The sequence below is a fragment of the Saccoglossus kowalevskii genome, chromosome 13 (genome assembly GCF_978046115.1).
Source record: "Saccoglossus kowalevskii chromosome 13, keSacKowa6.1, whole genome shotgun sequence".
Lineage (NCBI taxonomy): Eukaryota > Metazoa > Hemichordata > Enteropneusta > Harrimaniidae > Saccoglossus > Saccoglossus kowalevskii.
In genome coordinates, this window is record NC_140653.1 from 28,729,281 (window position 1) to 28,750,183 (window position 20,903).

Consider the following 20,903-nt stretch of genomic DNA (forward strand, 5'->3'; position numbering starts at 1 on the left):
GTTTTCACATGAGGCAATGAGAATGTGGTCTTGCTAGCATCCTTTGTTATTCAAATAATAGCACACCTGGTAGATTGCAATTGTCCTTCCAAAGTTGTAAACACCTTTTGTTATGTAAATCACAAGCACACCTGGTAGATTTCAACTGTCCTTCCAGAGTTGAAAACAAGTATGACCTGTCAATCACCTTTATGACAGTTATCACATGGCAATGCACACCGTTACTTCCCATGGTTCCATGTACACTTCTATTTATACAGGGTTTGAGGTAATATGACAAAAACATAGACTAAAGGATGCTGGCATGCCTGTTTTCAGTTTGTGTTACTATCATTTTGTAAATACAAAACAAATGATTTACCTATTTTTCAAACAAAATCAATACACATTGCGAGTTAATCTGTCAAACTAATTTGCATATTGAACAATTATTTAACACATGGGAGCACTTTAGGTCTATGTCTTGGTTATGTGGACAACATTTCACGACCAATTCATACGTTAATATTTTAATACGATACGATTTCAAACTGAAATATTCAAACTTTCTCATTGTGTATCGTAAACATGCCCCGCCATTACAGAATGTTTGCGGGTATTCGACCTATTTAAGATTTATTACAAATTGTGGTTTCCAAAGGACCTCTTAGAAGAATCATGCCCAGAATAATAATTTATGACAATCTTAATCATTCATCGTATAACTTCAATTACGTTTACGGCATAATCTATGATGATGGTAAAGTACTCTCAAATCGGGACGCTTAACACATTTCCGTGCTAACAATTGTTTATTCATTTTTGTCGGTTTTGTCAACAACAATATTATAATAAGCTTATATCTTAATGACATTTATAGAAGTCCAATGGTAGTATGGGACGCATCAAATATTTACTTGTGCCCTATCAATATGTAAATGAACAATATTAACGACCTCCTTCAGTGTATCCCATCAGCTATAAACGTGAATTATCTGTTGCTGTATGTGTATTAATTAAACAAGCTTGCCAATCATTCATAAACTAGATATTATTTATTTAGATAAATATCTGACTTATTATTGTTATGGTTATTAACTTTAAAATAATATGAAGACAACGCTACGCCATTATGACGATTAACGTAAAAGTGATATTTTGCATCTGACGTGTGTCAGTTTATGTGTGTTGATTTTCAATGATGAGTAATTTAGAATATGATATTTTATACCTACTAATTAATTAGGTATCTTTGAGATGGGGGTCATTGTTTTTTTTATGATATCAATTCGAAGTAATATTACCCAATTGAATGCATTGCATCTTACTAGATGCAGTTTCATAATAACGGAACAAAAGAGGACAATATATTAGGAAATTCCTTTTAGATACTGAGTTGATAATGAGTATGAACCCTCAGGATGTGTGGCCGCTTTGGGGACATATTACCGGACGTTACATCCTAAAAGTGTGTATATGCTACATTTATTTGCGCCTACGCGAAAATCACCAATGTCCACATCGCTTTTTTTCTCTGGCGTTTCCTTTGACTGGACCGTCGTATATATGCATTACGAAATGTGATACATGTGAAATTAATATTCAGGTAATCCGTTTTGTGAATAACTAATCAGAACTTATCGTGAGGTTGACACAACGTCTACACATGCAAAGTAAATAAAAATGTCACCTCGATGGCTGCCACCGGTCATGCGAATTCGCAATGAACTTATACCGTCCTCTTCCAACCTCCACCGATTTGAAATTACAACTCATTATTACTCATTGCTGTTAGCTTCACGTTATATTTGAAGACAATATCAAAAGAATCATTTAGTTTCAGCACGTCTAGACCATCAGCAGCCTAAGCAAATGTCCCGCATGATTTAGTGATTACAGCGTCATTTAGCGAGAAGATAATGTGATATCGCAAAAGATATACTCAGGTGTATTTCCAGTAATTAGAAATACATATAATTCATCTATTATCTTCATATTAATTAAAATATGCATAAATCGTCATAAGGATTAGCTCTCTAGAGGCATCTACAGCAATTGTCTATATTGAGCAACGTTCCTTGAGTATCAATGATTTGCAGTGAGTTATTACATAAAAGAAATGAATGTCAAAAAATTCAAATGACCACTGTTTGCATAGTGTGTTATGTTATCTCATGTTATCTCTTGCTGGATGTCAACATGGCCCTGTAAACTATGATAATGTGATTAGCGATATAGGCGAATAGGTGAGTGGGGTTGAATAATGTAACAGAGTTGGTGGTTAAAATGGGTGGGAGGCAGTGACAGGTAGTGGATCAGAAAGAAGAGGGGTTGTGGATCAAGTAGGTGAGAGGTGGTGGATCGGGAAGGTGAGAGATGGGGAATCAAGTAGCTGATAGGTTTGGATCAGGAAAGTGAGAGGTCGTGAATCAAGTAGGTGGCATGTAGTGGATAAGGAAAGGGAGTGGTGATTGATAAGGAAGGTACTAGGTATTGAATCAAGTAGATGGCAGGTTCTGGATCAGGAAAGTGAGAGGTTGTGAATCAAGTAAGTGGCATGTAGTGGATTGGGAAAGTGAGAGGTCGTGAATCAAGTAGGTGGCATGTAGTGGATGAGGAAGGTGAGAGGTGGGGAATCAAGTAGGTGGCATGTAGTGGATAGGGAAAGTGAGAGGTAGTGGATAAGGAAGGTGAGAGGTGGGGAATCAAGTAGGTGGCATGTAGTGGATCGGGAAGGTGAGAGGTCGTGAATCAAGTTGGTGGCATGTAGTGGATATGGAAGTGGAGTGGTGGTGGATAAGGAAGGTGCTAGGTGGTGAATCAAGTAGATGACAGGTTCTGCATCAGGAAAGTGAGAGGTTGTGAATCAAGTAGGTGGCATGTAGTGGATAGGGAAAGTGAGAGGTAGTGGATAAGGAAGGTGAGAGGTGGGGAATCAAGTAGGTGGCATGTAGTGGATCGGGAAGGTGAGAGGTCGTGAATCAAGTTGGTGGCATGTAGTGGATATGGAAGTGGAGTGGTGGTGGATAAGGAAGGTGCTAGGTGGTGAATCAAGTAGATGACAGGTCCTGGATCAGGAAAGTGAGAGGTTGTGAATCAAGTAGGTGGCATGTAGTGGATAGGGAGAGTGAGAGGTCGTGAATCAAATAGGTGGAATGTAGTGGATAGGGAAGGTGAGAGGTAGTGAATAAGGAAGGTGATAGGTGGGGAATCAAGTAGGTGGCATAAAGTGGATCGGTAAGGTGAGAGGTCGTGAATCAAGTTGGTGGCAAGTAGTTGATCGAGGAGCTAACAGGTGGTGGATCTGGAAAGTTGCATGTAGTGGACCGGGAAGGTGATGGGTGGTGGATTAGGAAGGTGGGAGGTGGTGAATCAAGTAGATGACAGGTTCTGGATCAGGAAAGTGAGAGGTTGTGAATCAAGTAGGTGGCATGTAGTGGATCGGGGAGCTACGAGGTGGTGGATCAGGAAGGTGAGAGGTGGTGGATTTGGTAGGGAAGACCAGTTGAATCAAGTAGGTGACAGGTAAGGAAGATGTGGTGGGTCAAATAGGTGAGATGTGGTGGTTTGGGTAGGTGGAAAGGAATGAATCAAATATGTGCGAGGTGGTGGAACAGATGGTGGGAAACTGCCTAGGACACCATTTGCGTTCTGAATGTATGCATAATTGAATGGAAAGTATGTGGCATATGTACAACTGAGAATATTTATTTATTTATTTACAATGTTTATTTATTGACAATGTTAATGATATAAAAGATCATTATAGATAATAATAGAACAGTACAGAATCAAAACAGCTTTCGAAGAACATGGCGACGACCAACGCCATCAACACATTTGGCCTATTGCCGACACAATTGGTCCACGGATTTGAATTATTCACTTCAAATCACCTGTCACCTGCTTTGTGCATTGGAAATGTTGCTCATTGATTTGTCTAAGCAATGTGTATAGTAATGATAATATTATTTATTGGGTAAACTACGTCAAAACATTCTCGCGTACGAGGTTATTGACGTCACATTCGAACATTCGCCAGTACAGTACCGCATCGACCTCCGTTACGTACTTTGCGTGCAATGTTCCCCTGGCTATATACTTTATATAAAATATTTTTTGTAATGAAGTTCCTCACCTCCTCGGCTATTCTTGCCGAATCTTTGTCATCGAATTGATTTATATTTTTGTAAGCTGATAGCTTTTGATTTGATAGCTGTCCAGGATAGCTGTATGTAATGAGTCTGATCTTGCGGTTCCTGAATAACAGTGTGTGAAATCATTTCGTTACATATAATGGATACTTATGTGGTGCATGCATGTACTAAAATTATAATATATTCATTATAAATATCAAAACTCCAAATGTAAATATAGAACACATCAATGTAAACAAAATCAAATGTCACTGATCGCGGGTAACCACATATTATATATATATGAAAACAGTCCGAAATCGAGGCCTATAGATTGACTTTCGTGCGGATATAATGGCCGACTGGCTACCATTATGTTTACGAATGCAATTTCGGAGCGATATCTCTGACATGCCTCAACGGACCACTTTCAAACTTCGTATATCATCATGTCGCACATATGATCATTCTTTCGTTTTACGATGCAACTCAAGGTGGCCGATCGGTGGCCATATTAATGTTTTACGGAGCCATATTTTTATATATTAAACTTGCAATTACTTTTCCCCATTTGTTAAGTTAATAACCATGTTATTTGTAATGACAGGTAATTTATGAAAGTGACATTCGTCATTATCAACATCGGTGTTATTTGCCCAATTTGCAACGCTGCGAAATCAATATGGCCGCTATCACAATGCACGTTGTGTCTTGCAGTGAGGTCCATTACGATAACGCGACAGAGAATCTGAACATGTCTCATGTGTCCTTGTTCATTGAAGAACTTTTTATAAACTACGATAGAAGACTGACACCTACATTCAGTGGTAAGTGAAATCTTGGGTTATCTCTTCTTTCTGCGAAGGTGTTTGTTAGGCATAATAGGTGGAGAGCGCTGACAGTTGGCGCATTGACTTTAGATAATGTTCTTCATAAAACATCATAATAAATGAACTATACTGTATTTTCTTATTTGATTCTTAGAAGAGACGCCTACAACAGTAATATGCGATGTGTTTGTCAGTAATATCGGTTCGATCTCCGAGTCAACAATGGTAAGTGCGCATGCGCCAACTCTGGTATGTGTCATCCTTTCCACGGAGGATGGACGTAGACATACGAATATGTCAACAAGTTAGCACAGGAATATGTTTACCTGCAAAGCGCGAATCCGTTTGGCTGGCATGGTCAGGAAGTACATGTATAATAAAAAGCAATATACCAAGTTCCCTGGTATATGTGTATTTAGCACACAAAACTAATCCCGAAATACGTCCGCAAAATTGAAGGTTATTGCGATGATCACGCAAAAAGCATGCACGAAGACACCGAGAGTAATATTTTACTGTCTGAATGCACATTTTGCAGTATTCCTATAAAAGCCTTATTTCGTTTCATCTTCGAAATATCGTTCTATCGTTTTGAATTTGCATTTCCTATTTTGGCAGGGAGCAGATATCCCGTACAATGCTGCAAAATTATGGCACTCTATAACTTATGACAGTACGGTGACAGATGTATAATAATATTTATATACACAAACAAAAACGTTTAAAATTTAATGATAAAGATGTACAATGCCGCTACAGATGTATAATGATATTTATACACACAAACAAAAACGTACAATGCCGCAAAATTACGACACGTCGTAATTTATAACGATACGGCGACAGATGTATAATAATACTTATATACACAAACAAACACGTTAAAAATGTTCGACTATGAACGTGCGGATAGGCAGATAGCCGGATTGGATTAAAGGCGACGCATTTACAAATGATTACATCATGTCGACAGTTATATAGTTGCAGTGTAAATATAGCATATTGCACTTTTTTTAAATAAAAGTGTATTTATATTCCCAAAAGTTGAAAAACACTGAAAAAAAAATATTAACGTATCTTGATCTTATTTACATATATGCAATTAAAAAAGTCGTGATGAGCTGACGTAAATGTCAGTAGTTAGTCGACCGAAATACTTTTTGAAGGACCTACATTTCAATTAATCGAGGGACCCGGTGTACGTCTCTTGTGTAAAATTATTTAACGAGTTGTGACACCAATTAACTTAATACCCCGTCCTTATCAAATGTTTACAACCAGCTTGTTAGAAATGGACATTACAATCAGTATTCATAGAGTAGAATTACGTCATTTCATATTACTAATTTTCGTCTGAAGATGAGCAGTATGGCTATAAGATAACCCAAGTTATATTTGAAATTAGCTTTGATCACGTGGACGTATGTATAGCCATATGTCGCCATATTGGAAATTATCCTTCAATTTCCTCGAATGAGTCCGTTTCCAAAATCATAGTTTACATAGGGGTACTATGTTTTCAGTGACGTATCATCAAAATAAGAATTGCATTGTATGAAAGCTCGCGGAGCTCAGGGTACACTTTTACATGTAAAATTGGATTCGGAAACTCATCAAAAAAAGGGCGTATCGAATTGATGATCATTTTCCAAAATAAAAAAATACAGTAACATGGCATCGCAATCGTTTAACTTATTTTATTTTGGACCTTAAATTTAGGATTTCGGAGTGACTATATTCCTTCGCCAGAATTGGTTTGACCATCGCCTCCGTCACCCTCAAAACCGAAAAATCCCGACAAGCAGCGCCCTCCTCGAAAGGATCTGGGTGCCGGATTTGTTTTTCGCCAACGAGAAAGAGGGCATACAGCATCAACTGACGGTTGAAAACAAGTTACTGAGAGTTTCCCATGACGGGGAGGTTATTTTAAGTCAGAGGTAAGGTGATGTGTGCTTCTAATATAAATGGCCCCTGTAGAATGTCGCACGGTCGTATCAGATTACTCAGAATGCTGTTCAATAATGAGTGTGTTTGTCACCACTCAGCGCGCGTCGTTTGTGAACGTTGTAGTTTAACCGTGTTGTAAAACGTAACGACCACCGTTTTTTCACTTCCACTTTACCTGCAAATTCACATGTGAGCAAAGGTCATGGAAACGAGAATTGTGTGAACGATTCTCATATACCATTGCCAGATATTGACATTTTTTCATGAATTTGTTCGGAGAGTTGTCCTTTGAGACAAAGACAAATCAATTAGAATTTGAAAGAGATTCGGATTCGGTTGCCATGGATGCAGGAAATGTTGGAAAGATTCTTTACCATTTCCATGCAAGAGACGATTAATATTATCACTATACTGTTATGCCACTGACTACATTCTCGTCATAAAGTGCTTTGAATGTGTGTGTTTTTTTCAACAGATTGAGTCTAAGACTGAATTGTAATATGCATTTACAACATTTCCCGATGGACGAGCAAGTTTGTGATATGGCAATGGAAAGCTGTGAGTACTACTATGTCGGCATACTGATATAATATAGCTTCAATAAATCTTGTAAATCTAAATAAATAAATCTAAAGTTTATTTCTGGATGCCTTTGTGCCAATTTTGGGGATTGTATTTCAATATTTTATTTGTTTCGACATACTCACGTAAAACCAACCTGAATTTAAATATTACTAATTAAATCGTGATTGCGAGTACAATTTAAAGGCATCGTTGTGTTTTTCCAAACGTGTTTTTCGTTTAACGAATTTCTAGAATTGTGGTCGTGGTCTTTTTTTTTTTGTTTCATTTGTAAAATTAAAGATAAACGGTTGTACGATGCGTATTTGTTCGCTTTTTAAAATACATTGGTGACGTATATGTGTTCAACGGTGGACGCGATGGCGTGAGAGAATCGAATATCATTTGAAGAGCAAAAACAAGTCTCGCGCCGCACTCTCGCTCTCAACGGGATATGTGCGGCCACTTGCTGATAAGATGCATTGTCGACTATTAAACCATATTCGACATAAATATTCCTAGTTGACTACTTTACAGCAGAAGATAGTCTGACGGTTTATCTATCCACTGAACCATGCACACATATAAAAGTAATATGCGGTTATTACAAGTCACACGGCAAAGTATGCCGGCAGGAAGTCAGCACAGCGAGGTTATCGACCGACACGCAGCAGAGGTTGATGTGACCTAGTAATTACGAGAAATTATAGTAAACTCAATTTAAATTAAGTTCAAATATAAATTTATGATTAGATCAGTCGAAGAATCGTTTACAAGATAAAATTGTATACGTTGGGAAAACCTGTCAACATATAAGCTGCATTCAGATTCGTCTAACGGTTAGGTATTAGGCTCGGGTAGCCAATCAGGCACGCTCTTGTATGTAGCTAGCTTCGCTCCGGGCATGAACATATGGAACACAAGATCTCATTGGATAAGCTTATGCTTGAGATGATTATCGAATGATTGAAATCAATTTTCGATTTCGTTTTCATCGCATAGTTTATAGACCCGAATGAACCTATGACCCAAATGAGCGTAAGGGAAATAACACAAAATCAAAACTGAACTGAATGTAATTCTCTGGATTCTTGGTATAAGTTATATAAATGCATTCTCTTTTCACAGTTGGCTACACGAGCGATCAACTTATTTTCATATGGCGTAATGACATGGCCAAAGCTGTGCAGGTAGATGATACCCTCACCTTGCCACAGTTCGAATTATACCATACGAACACGAAGCGATGTGACAAGGTATACTGGACAGGTAAGCGTAATCAACGTCCAAATAATATTTACATAAAGTCTAACATGTGATCGTAAACAACCGTGGAAGTACATATCATGAAATCGATTCACCAATACCAAAATTTGTATATATTCAAAGTATTCCCTCCGATATTAGACTCATTTCTGATCTTTCTGGTATTTCAGTTGAATTAAAACCATGCCATAAACCGTATAATAACAATGGTATTAATTATGACCAGGAAGGAAGAGGGTCTGGGTTTTGGAAGTTGAGTAAGAAATCCATGCTTTGATTTCGGAAATACAGAGAGATTGTCTCCTTTTAAAATACAATGCTCAACAGAATTTGGAATATCTGAAGTTTAAATCCAGAAAGAAAACACATATTTACAGCAAAAACAATCAAAAGAATTTGTGCATTACAGATAATAGTCTGACACGAAATTACAACAATTAAAAGAACACATCGATGAAATACTCGATAATGATATTTTAATAGAATATGAAGAAGTTAAAAATGAACTGGAGATACTGAGTGCACAACAAACACAGGGATTTATTATTCGATCACGGGTAAACTAGTACCAACATGGGGAAAAGAGCAACTAATATTTTTATAGAAAAAAACAATAATTTTTATAAAAATCCATTGACATACTCAATGGGTTTGAATATTACAGATTCGAAATAAATTTATATATGAATGAAATTGTCAATTTCTTGAAACATCCCAAGAGCAATCACCTATATGCGAAGGAGAGGTTACTAAAGTTGAGCTACTTGAAGCACATAAGAGTATTCGAAAAAATAAAACGCCTGAATTTTATTTTAAGACTTTGGGAAAATATTAGCGACTGTTTACTGGCATCCCTAAATTATGCATATAACAAGTATCTTTCTGTGTAACACCAAAACAAGCACTGATTACTTGAATACCAAAATGTGAGAAAGATGTACTACATATTTAAGAGTTGGAGACCCATTTCATTGCTAAATACATATTATAAGTTAGCAAGACATTGTTACCTTTTATTATTCACGACGATCAGTCTGCCTTCTTTGAGGACAGGCGTATCACAGATAACATTCGTTTGATAAGTGACATTATTGAATGGTATGAATTAACTGGAAATCTTAGAGTGGTCATTTATGTACAAAGCCTTAGAACTATTTAACTAATCAAATGCGAAAAAAACATTTTATACAAATATTCAAAATTGCGTTATAAATAAGGGTAACAGCATTGGGTGGTTTGACTTACACAGAGGAGTCCGACAAGGATGTCCCTTACCTACTGCGCTCTTTGTTATTTCGATAGGAGTACTCGCTAACACCTTCCAGGCACTAGCAAAAATTATGTGCATATGCAGATGCCACAACGCTAAAGCTTAAAGACAGCTCGTTTATTCATATTTCCCTAATGATGTTAACGGATGTCAGTAAAGTGACTGGTTTGACCCTTAATTTGGAGAAGACAGAACTAATTCCAATTGGTGTTCAGAACGGGGAGTGGGTGCTTCTACAACATTGACTCCAGTTCTAGCGTGTGGGTGTGAATAACCATAAATTAGTAATTATTGTGATGTCTTCATTTGCATATGAGTTTTATTGGCTATTTTAAATGATAATTAAGCCTGATGTATATCCGCATAATTTTTCAATATCAATAATTACAATATAATATTTTACAAATTAATTAGTAATTATTGTGATGACTTCATTTGCATGGGGTTTGCTAATGGCTGTTTTCAATGATAATTAAGCGTGTTGTATATCTGCATAGTTTTTCAATATGACCGAGAAATAATATTTTGAAAATATAAATGAGTACTAATTTCTATGTTTACAAGGCCGAGAGAAATAACTACACACATGCTTAAATTGCTTGTCTTCGAAGAGATAAAATAAGCAAGATGCCCCACCATGTTTACTCAGTAAACAGTGAATATGTTTTAGTCAAATCATTGCTGGAATTTTTTTTTTTTTTTTTACACTGTGACAAAACATCTATTGTGATATGTTTAATTTCAGTTGAATTGAAATGTTGATATTCAAGCTATTTCTAAGCAGCTACTATAAACAAAGATTTTCATTTGAACTTTAGATAAATAAGTTTATGCAAATTGCATGTTTTGGCAGTCTATGCAATTTTGGAGGTGCCAATGCAACTAGTCATTAATAATGTCTTGGACAAATTCTTCTCTTGTAACGCAACAATTGTTTAGCATCTCTGAATTGAAAGGAAATTCGTCAGAAACAGAAATAATCATCAGTAGTCGTTATTTATTCATAAATTCTCAAGTCACCACTTTTGTTGAATACTGATTGTAAAAGAACAGTTCGTTAACCTAAGAACAACAAAAGACAGTAAGGCTGCAACTATTGTATGGTTGAGTAAAAAAATGAAAAAAAATTCAAAGAAGAATGTGCTCACAAAAGAATCGTTATTTGACAAAACAAAATTCTTAATTATTGTTCAAAAACCAATTTCAAGAACATATAATTGAGTGCACAGATACAATGTTATGAATATAACCATAACTTTTATATTAATTATATCAATTACCATTGAATAATCCTAGACGCACTCCACAATATTATTCACTAAATTAATGAGTTTTTTATTTGTTATTTTTCTTTGGAATCCATTCAGCTAATTTACATAGTAATAGCTATTTTTCATGGAGTCAATAAATACATAGTAATTACAAATTTAATTGCAATATTAAAAAAATATGACACATGTCAAGTAAAAATCGGAAATAATGTATGGTATGGATAATATATTGGGCACATGTCTGCTTGAAAATACGTACATTAGTTGCTTCGCGTATTAAGATAGGAATAGAATTCTAAGTATTTGCTGCCTAATATTTAGGAGATTCTTTGTAAAAGTCTGCATGATAGTAATTTCCGTTCGTGTTTGCTCTATAGTATAATAGGAGTGAGCTCAATTTATTTTGTAGAACATGTTTAAATAATCTGGGTTCAGTTTATTTTTAGCTCCGCTGTTGACAAAGTCGACACAGCGGAGCTGTTCATATTACTGGTTGTCCGTCGTCGTCCGTCGTCGTCAACTTTACAATTTTAACTTCTTCGAAACCGCAAGTCAGATTTTTTTCAAATTTGATATGCAAGTACCTTGGATGGTTCTTTCTCAGATTTGTTCATTTTATGTCAAAATCTCAAATTCTCTAATTTTGATGAATATTTTTGTTATTTGATATTTACAACTTCTTGTTAAAAACGGCAAGTCCGATTGCTTTGATATTACAGATATAGGTACTACATGTGCACCTCTCTCAGATTTGTTTATTTCGTGATGATATCTTTAATTCTCTAATTTTGGTGAATATTTTTGTCATTTTTTGGTAAAAAGTGATATTTTCGACTTTGATATATTCCCATTGCTTTGATACTATACATATTGTAAGTTCATTTTCTAATGACATCTTCTGTTCTTTAATTGAAATGTGCATTGCTAACAGCAGAGCTATCTCAGCCGACTGGCTGCTTGTTTTTAATTTCATATAACTAAATACATCTATAAAAGTAATTACGCTGTCTAATTGACATCCATTTTATTCTATTTAACATATAGGTATTCTGAGTTTTGTAGTGATTTTAAAAACAATCCGCATGCCATGGTTGTTTAATAATATTATCACTACACTACACTAAGACCATACAATAGTCGAAATAAGCAAATATTAGCCTGTCTAGCCTGTCATATAAGATAACTCATGGGTATTATTTTATTAATTTTATTGCTAATATTGATAACAAAATTTAGGTTGTTGTCATCATGGCCAAGCTATAATTCAGATTTAAAGATTTCTGAATTATATTTAAGTGTGAGTCTTTCTTGTTTGTTGCACGCAAGCATACAGGTGTATTTACGAATGTAAAGCCTAAGTTCATTTTCATATACACGTAACTAATTTCTCATTTCGGAAATACCACCCGAATTTACCATAATTATATACTATTAGCGGAAACAGGTCATTTTCGTAAAGGAGAAACAGAAGAGGTTCAAGTGTTCATTGAATGATTAATTAAATTTGACCGCAACCAGTTACAGCCAACCGTGCAAAGCTTTCAAAATATTATCAGGTGATATTGGTTTGAAACCAAAACTAGTAACTGAAGTATACTAACTCGTCTACTTTAAAACAATCGTCGTTTTACATGAGATTTGACAACTATACGATTGAGATGGTCAAGATATATACATTATGGCCGATCAGAAAAGGTTGCCCCCCCCCCCCCCCCGTTTTACCATGTGCTTCTTGAATGTAAACGTTTCGGCGAATTTCTCTAAAAACTGATTTCTGATCAAAGATCCGAACATTGTTCTAATTGGATCTAACAATTGAAGTACGCCCTAAATCAAAGTGTTTTGAAAAAAACAAACAGATACTGTAAGCTCATTGTTAACAACAACCATAGATTCATTGGTTATTGGCCGGTCTAGACTTTTCGTACTCTACTTGGTAAACATGCACAATTATTGCCTTGATGATTCTGGCTTGTAATCGATATACGTTATTCCACATACCCCAAGCCTTGACGCTACTAATGGCGAACGCCGAAGGCCTGGCGAGCGAGTACAACTAAGCAGTTTATTTATTTACTAATAAAGTAAAGAACTCAGGTATTCATAATCACGTCCACTGATTGGTCGTACTCGTAGTGCCTGAACTGCGGATGACGAGTTATTAGTTTAACCTCGAATTGAGCAGGATTCAATATGGTGCCACGCACGACTATCTTTTATCTAGGAAAAGTGATTATTGCTTTCTTCTGCAAGCGGCATTTGAGTTGGCCTATGGGCAGCGAGTATGTCTACCGGATGTTACGCTAATATCGTCTTCTATTGAAATCTAATTAGCGGCATAGGGATCAGACAAAAGTGACGACTAAGATCTCGTTGAGAGCGAGACTTGTTTTTACCCTTCCAACGGTATCTTCAAAATTTGTTAATGGTATTGCATTCTGTTTTTCAAATAACAAGGAACGAGACATTCATTATATATAGTGTTGATACAATCAAGAACAATAAAAATGTACCGATAAGACACCGCGACAAAAAAATGCACTGGTCACACTCTTCAAGCCACGTCACCCCCATGACTTCAAATGGGGGACCCCTTAAATACAAGTTTTCGATTAGGATACATTTTATTTGACCACAGTATTTGTTTTTCAGGGAATTTTACGTGCATCGCTGTATCATTCCATTTTGTGCGACAAATTGGTTACTACATGCTTAATACATATATCCCGACATTCGCTCTCGTCCTCCTATCGTGGGTCTCATTCTGGATGCGACCTGATGCGGCTCCAGCACGAGTCAGCTTGGGTGTGACGGTCATTCTAACGACGACCACGCTGGCAATTGGTGTAAGGGGGTCATTTGCCAAGGTGTCTTACATAACGGTAAGTTTCCCCACTGATTATGTTTATTGCCACCTATAATAGTCTCTTTCTATTTGTGGCTCGTCATTTTTCTGAATTAAAGGCAAATGGGCCTCCGCGATCTCGTTAAAGGCGAGAGCGCCACGAGACTTATCCCCCTCCCTATCAAATTGTACTCCATCTTCTCCTGCCGTAGCATGAACTGTTCCAAACAGCATGGTTACATATCAGTGGAAAAGTAGACCCGGTGACGGAAGAGAATGAACATTGAAATAAGTCTCGTGGCTTTCTCGCTCCCAGCGAGATCTCGGCGTTCATTTTTATTGAGACATTTCTAATGGAATTATATTTTTTTTTTTAAATCTTCATAAATATGCAAATTAGCGGCCGCCATTACGGAAACCCCGTTTTCAGCATGCCAAAATTATGGTTCCCAACTTTTTACCTCCACATGCGCTTACCATCAACATACTGTGGAAATGGCGCTAGGCTATAGCACTAAATGCCCGTCTTGCGCGTGTGTGCGCAGTAAAAGATTTGTACGAGTATACATTCTGCGCGAAGCTATGACCAAAAATCTATTTTTCGGTCATTTTCATGGTATTAGCCTGAGTAGGAAGGAATTATTTGTTCGAATCTGATTTTTCTAGAGTGCAGGTGTGACCTGTCTGTCAAGTTTGACTAATATTGTAACTTTGGCCCCACTCTTAAGCTAGATATGTCCGAGGTTTTTACTCAAAGATTTGTCGGAGGAAATGCATTTGGCGCGAAGGTATTCAAAATTCATTTGCTGTATGTGGCCATGGTAACGGTGGGCCGGGAATATTTTCAGATTCTACCACCGGACTAGAGTGAAGATGTGACTTGCCTGCCTGCCTGCCTGCCTGCCTGCCAAGTTTGAACGAAATCGGCCAAGCCAATGAATCATGGGTAAAATAAAGACATACAGTCGTCGACAGCTGGCAATTTCTTTCGCATCGTGTTCCGTATAGCGTTTACGCGAGATTCGAACGCGCACTGCGTGACGATTGTAGAGTTTCTTAATTAATGACTGCTTCAGCAAATAGCATGCGTTGATGTTCACGCATGATAGGACGTGAATGATAAAAATATCATTTTAAAACATTATATTTATTAAAATCGCATGTTCTAGAAAACTCAAAAACATAATGAACTGTATTCCACGGTCAGTGCCGTACATGGTGGGACAATGAGCTCTGGTTGTTGGATCACAACCCAAGAAGCAAACGTTTAGACTTCTCGTTGTGTGCTATCATCAGCGCATTCATGTGAACGATTTAATCTGAATGCAACATGCATGAAATAGTTGTTTACGTAAAAACAAGCTGATCTTGGTACTTACGCTCTCATGGGATCATACTAGAAATAACATGACAGACATAGTGCGTGTGTATATATATAAAGTAGTACAAAGATCGGGATAATGAACCATTACTAATTCCTCAGCTCCCGAGGGTTCTTTGTATTTATGCTGGTGATCGTCACTGTGTCTGCGAAAGTACTATGGGGGATTGCATGATGGGAGTGATAAGTAGTTTGATCAGTAAAATGACTTTAGAAAAGTGAAAACTAGAGTGACTGTGAAATGATATTGAATATCAAGAAATCCGGAAATCTGGTATGAAAAGGCAGTAAATGGAGCCAGAATGCATCATCAGAATCCGGAGATCAAAATACGTCACTTCCATCGTGGCGGTCGCAAAGTGTCAACAACTATGGATGCAGCAATAACCTCGATTTGCAGTTTGCGTGAATGGCCGGGGGATACATGCAAATTCTGTGCTTCAGTAACAGTATTTGCCGATTTTTTCTGCAATGAAAATTAATACAAGAAATGCTGCCAAAACACATTTCCTTCTCAGTAGTAAACAAAACAACCTTGTGACGTTTATCTTGAGAAATTGAGAAGACGAAAATTCCATAGGACAGTTGTTCTTTCGTCTTGTAAAACAATGGACATACTTCACCAGGGTATCAATGACTGGCCTAGGCTGGTTGTAGACGTTTTTAGAGGGGTGAATTTCTAGAAGTATTCGCCGTGACATCGGACTTTTCATTCGGATTTACACAACACTTGTAGAGACATTGTGTCCAACAGTGAAGATAAGTCATTGGGAATATTCCGTTAAGTAGAATGGACAGCATTTTTAAAGGGGCAGCCGTCGCGCTGCGCATGTGCGACATTTGTGTTGATAAACATTAATTTTCTCACAATCCAATGCGCTCTTCTAATGGAAATCACGAGTATGAGGTTTGACCTGGGCGCGACTTGCACTAATTACCGCCAGTGACTCCTTCGATACCTTCCAATCACCTGAAAATGCCTATTTAAAGCTTACTAACGTTCCAATTTGTACTCGTTGATCTGCGCAACAGCCAAAGTCGCCATCTTTGTTTATATGAGACCCATATATCTCGCGCGTGCGTGGCGCGGAGACTACCGCGCTTCAAACTTCCTGTTGCAGACCATGTTACAATATTAGGTTCGGTTGTATGCTAGAATACAAGCTTGTTGTGGTCCAACAATATTGCTGGAATTTGTGGACCGACTGAAGTTTTACCATCACATTACCGACTTACATGTTACTGCCAGGAAGGTTTAATGTCTTGTTTGTATTTGCACAATGTGAATGAGTGGTTTATTGTCAAAATATACACGGGTGCTTGTGTGCGTATTGAAACCATACAAAATTTGACCTATGCACATTCGTTTCATGTTACATTGCGATATTCTCATGGAATTGTTAAATCTTGGTATCATTTCCAACTGTCACCAAACTGTACGTTTTGAAGACGATTGTAAGATTTTATTTCAGGTATACTCGAAGTGAATCTCAGCACTGTGTTTTTCATAAATATTATGGTTCTGTTAATAATTTTCTGGAAACTGAACAGCAAATCACAGATTTTCATTAATTATTGTTCATAGTTTTTCTAACTTTCAGTGTTTATTGTTCATAATTATTTACAGTAATAAAACAGTTTTCCGTTTTGAAAGCATTTCCAGTTATTATTGTGCACATGACAGCTTTCCCCCACACGCATAAAGGCAGGATGTGTACGGATATGTGTGAATGTGTTCCATGGATTAATAGGCCACTCCTTTGCTTCAATTCCAACTGTATCTCTGGAAATGTAACTTGCTGTTTATCATTCATATTTCGATATTTCCACAGTGTTTCGATTTCGTGTCTGGTAATTCTAACTAACTACTATTCAAGTTTCGCAAAATTTGACCAGCCTTGCTTCTACCAGTCATTTAAGTCAACTCCCATTTGTCACACGCAACGTAATATTACCGTAACTGGTATAGTACAGGTGTGATGGTTCAAATACCAAAATGGCAACAGTAACAAAAAGACTTCCCTGGCGGCGATGATAAAATACGAACACGGAGCCAACAGATGAGGTTTCAACTGGTACTGGTATTATTATACTCTGCAAACATCAAGTACAATAACGCGGTAAAACTCCACTACTCCAATGACTAGATACTTAAACTCAAATACAATTCAACGAGATCTCCGATCTGAACTCAGTGCAGAACAACTCCCCTATATATACCCACACTGTCTATAAATAGACCATTACATCAGTATACATAATGAGTCTGGAACTTACTACAAATTTCTAGAATGTTCCATTACCTTCTATTGCTTCCTACAGTATCCTATCATGAATTTGTTTACGCGTATCTGTTGACCGACTTAATTAGCTGATTATTAGCTGAATTGCTGTGTTATGTCTGTCATCGTTTAGGCCTATTTGAAGATTTGGACGGAACTTGGCTCAGTGATTTGGAACTTATTACCAAATAACCGTCGCCATTCTGACAGTTGGTATTCCATAGTTATTAATGTAGTGAACGATTAATCAAAAGATATGACGTATTCAGTACTTAGTGTGATTGGCTTTATGATTGAAGGTTACGCCCTAGAGTCTTTTACTGTTTTGTAATTGGTTAGAGTTTTGAAAATGAATAAAGAGAGTTTGAGTTGGTCTTGGGGAGCACAGCACGATAGACGCAGTAGAGAGAGAGTGCAGTCCTGGGCAGTCGAGTCCAGTCTAAGAGAGTCTTGGGGCGAGCCTTGACGCAGTCCAGTCTTAGACGAGTCTTGGTTCAGCCTTGTGAGAGTCTTGGGGACTTTTCCCCAGGGCGCTGTGTCTTATAGAGTGCTCCACAGACCGACTAAGACGCGAGCTGAAACGTATTTCGTTGTGTGTGCCTTATTTGACTGTAAAGTATAACTGACTTTCCCGATCCCGTACCTCAAGGGGACGCGATAGAGAGACGAGACGAGATTCCCCCCTGACAAGTGTGGAGAACCCCAGAGAGAAGAGAATTTCCCCCTGATAATCCTATTACCTATTCAACCAACTTCTAAAAATTCCACCCAGACACAGTACGGTTCTAGAACATTCTCAGTCACACGGAAGTGGTAAACAAGTCGTATGCGACACCATTCAACAAACTGTATTTTTTGCAATGTAAAACCCTTTGTTGCCACTGGCAGAAAATTTCACTAGTTTGAAGTTTTGAGCAATTTCACTGTGTTGTAAGTTCACAAACTTGGCAAGGAATCAATGAGTTACTTTGTTATTCAACTTCGTGACAAGTAGCGAATTTCACTTATCAGCGAAAGTAAAAGCCAGCGAATAATTTATGCAAATGCATTTACTGTATTCTGTACGATTCTGTGTCATATAATGAAAATTAGGTTCATGTCCCCCATGTGACCTTAAACGAATACGCATACCTCTATCTGCATACTCTCTCAATTAACTGACGGAGAAAATACAATTAATTATTCATCCATCAGATAATGCTACCTTTAGTATGTCACTAGAGAAACTATTTTTTTTTTACAAATTTAATTGATTTATATATTACATCAGTACGTAACACGTGATCGCTTATTTTAAGAACATTTTCCTTGCTGACATTGACGAAAATAAGGAGTTAACCACATTCAAATTGAGAAGAATTGGAATTGGTTTGACGTCATAAAAGCGCTTCATTGCTAGAGGGCATGTGATAATTGCTTTCGGGTTATTATTTGTAATTCGGATTTCTGATTCTAAGCTAATCCTTACTACTACTCTAATCCGTTGAATGTCATTTGATACATTATCCACGTAGTGGCGTTATTTGTGTTATTATTATTTTTTCGCAGGCGATAGATGTTTGGATGACCAGTTGTCTTATATTTGTTATATCAACTACGATAGAATTTGCTATTGTGAATTTTCTGTATCATATATGTAAAGGAATTCCGTCAAAACGACAACCGTGTGCAAGTCACGCCAATCGTCGACGGAGTATGGCGCATTATGTAAGTACTTGTAATGTCTGCGTACTGTATTATTGTTGTCACGTAATAAAAATGCACTCATCGACACAAGACTACTAATAAATTACAAGCCTGACACGACTTTCTACTACGACTTTTCTTTTTACATTTATGTGGGTGCACAATTTGTATGTGACATCGCGACCTGTGGTGGCATATTCTATTAACAAATATGGGACTACCGTCTCAATACTAGAAAAGGTTTTCCCATTGTGACAACGCTTTATACCGTCATTCATTCGCCGAGCCGACCAACTTTGTTATTTGTAGCCCCTTATTTACCAACAAAAATAGTATGATCAATATCACACAATTTATGAACACCAATGCAAAGAATAGAATCATGTGATATGTCGGGTCCAAATTAAAGATAGCCGCCGCCGGACATTTCCAGCTAATCACATGGCCGCGAAGTTCAACACACTAATGGTATAAACACGTCATCACAAATCAAAATAATTTAATCGAGTGTGGATTCCACTTATTCAAAGAGAGAGAAAAATGTGCAGCGTTTTGCCAGAACTATTTTTGCGGTTGATTATTATAATGAACACCGAAGCACAGCATGATCATACATTTTGTATACATACATATTTATCGTGTTTTGCTTTCAGAGCTGCGGAGAATCGAATGGTGTCGGGACAGGATCCATATTCTCTCAATCCAATGAAGTTCGCCGTCGGTCTGATGGGTTCGCTGAGACCCGACTAATGACAAAATTGCCCGAGGAGAAACAGAATGACGACAAAGTCGCGTCCAACCAGCACTTAGCGCTAAGGGTGGACAACATATCCAAATTGTTGTTCCCTATTTCATTCGCCCTATTCAACCTGGTATATTGGGCTACATTTTTTGTGTGAAGTTTGAACTTTGTATTGAAATATTTCTTTACGTGAAAATCGGTAAGTTGAGGTATCCTGTAATGGTCAGGAAAAGGTACTTCGTGAGAAAGAAAAACAACTTGTGGCTGAACACAATTCCTCATTGCCAAAGAGAGTTTGAAATGTAGCGCGCGATAGAAATAGAAACAACGATTTTTGGAAGGTTATGCTAGAGTTTAAGGAATGTGGTTTAATAACTAAGCAGTCACGGTAAAATACTAGCAATTTCACAAAATAACCACGCTTGTAAACTAGCCTTCGCCAGTTAGTAATGTGATAGGGTTACTACTAATTATTACAATAGGTGTATGCATCGTGTAAGGTAAATTTTTCACTTATTAGACGATTCGCGGTTTACAGTATGACGTGGCATTTTTGTCAGAGAACGTCATACTCTCTGATGCCTCGTTCGTAGCTAGTCATGCAACGTGTATCCTCGAGACGCTGGCCGTCTGCGTCGCAAACCAACTGCGAACGTGCTCACAAAGACCATTTTCCGTTCACTTCGAGATCCCGCGTTATGCGTAAA

The 20,903-nt window shown here is 37.3% G+C and overlaps 1 protein-coding gene across 1 annotated transcript; it reads left to right on the forward strand.

Moving 5' to 3' along the window:
* The first annotated feature begins 3,316 nt into the window (after positions 1 to 3,316).
* On the forward strand, positions 3,317 to 20,353 carry LOC102810029 (glycine receptor subunit alphaZ1-like). Its single transcript, XM_085506822.1, has 9 exons — positions 3,317 to 3,493; positions 4,723 to 4,942; positions 5,100 to 5,170; positions 6,665 to 6,882; positions 7,368 to 7,450; positions 8,582 to 8,722; positions 13,913 to 14,142; positions 19,317 to 19,475; positions 20,108 to 20,353. The coding sequence occupies exons 1-9, from the start codon at positions 3,317 to 3,319 to the stop codon at positions 20,351 to 20,353; spliced, it is 1,545 nt and encodes a 514-aa protein (XP_085362948.1).
* The last annotated feature ends 550 nt before the right edge of the window (positions 20,354 to 20,903 follow it).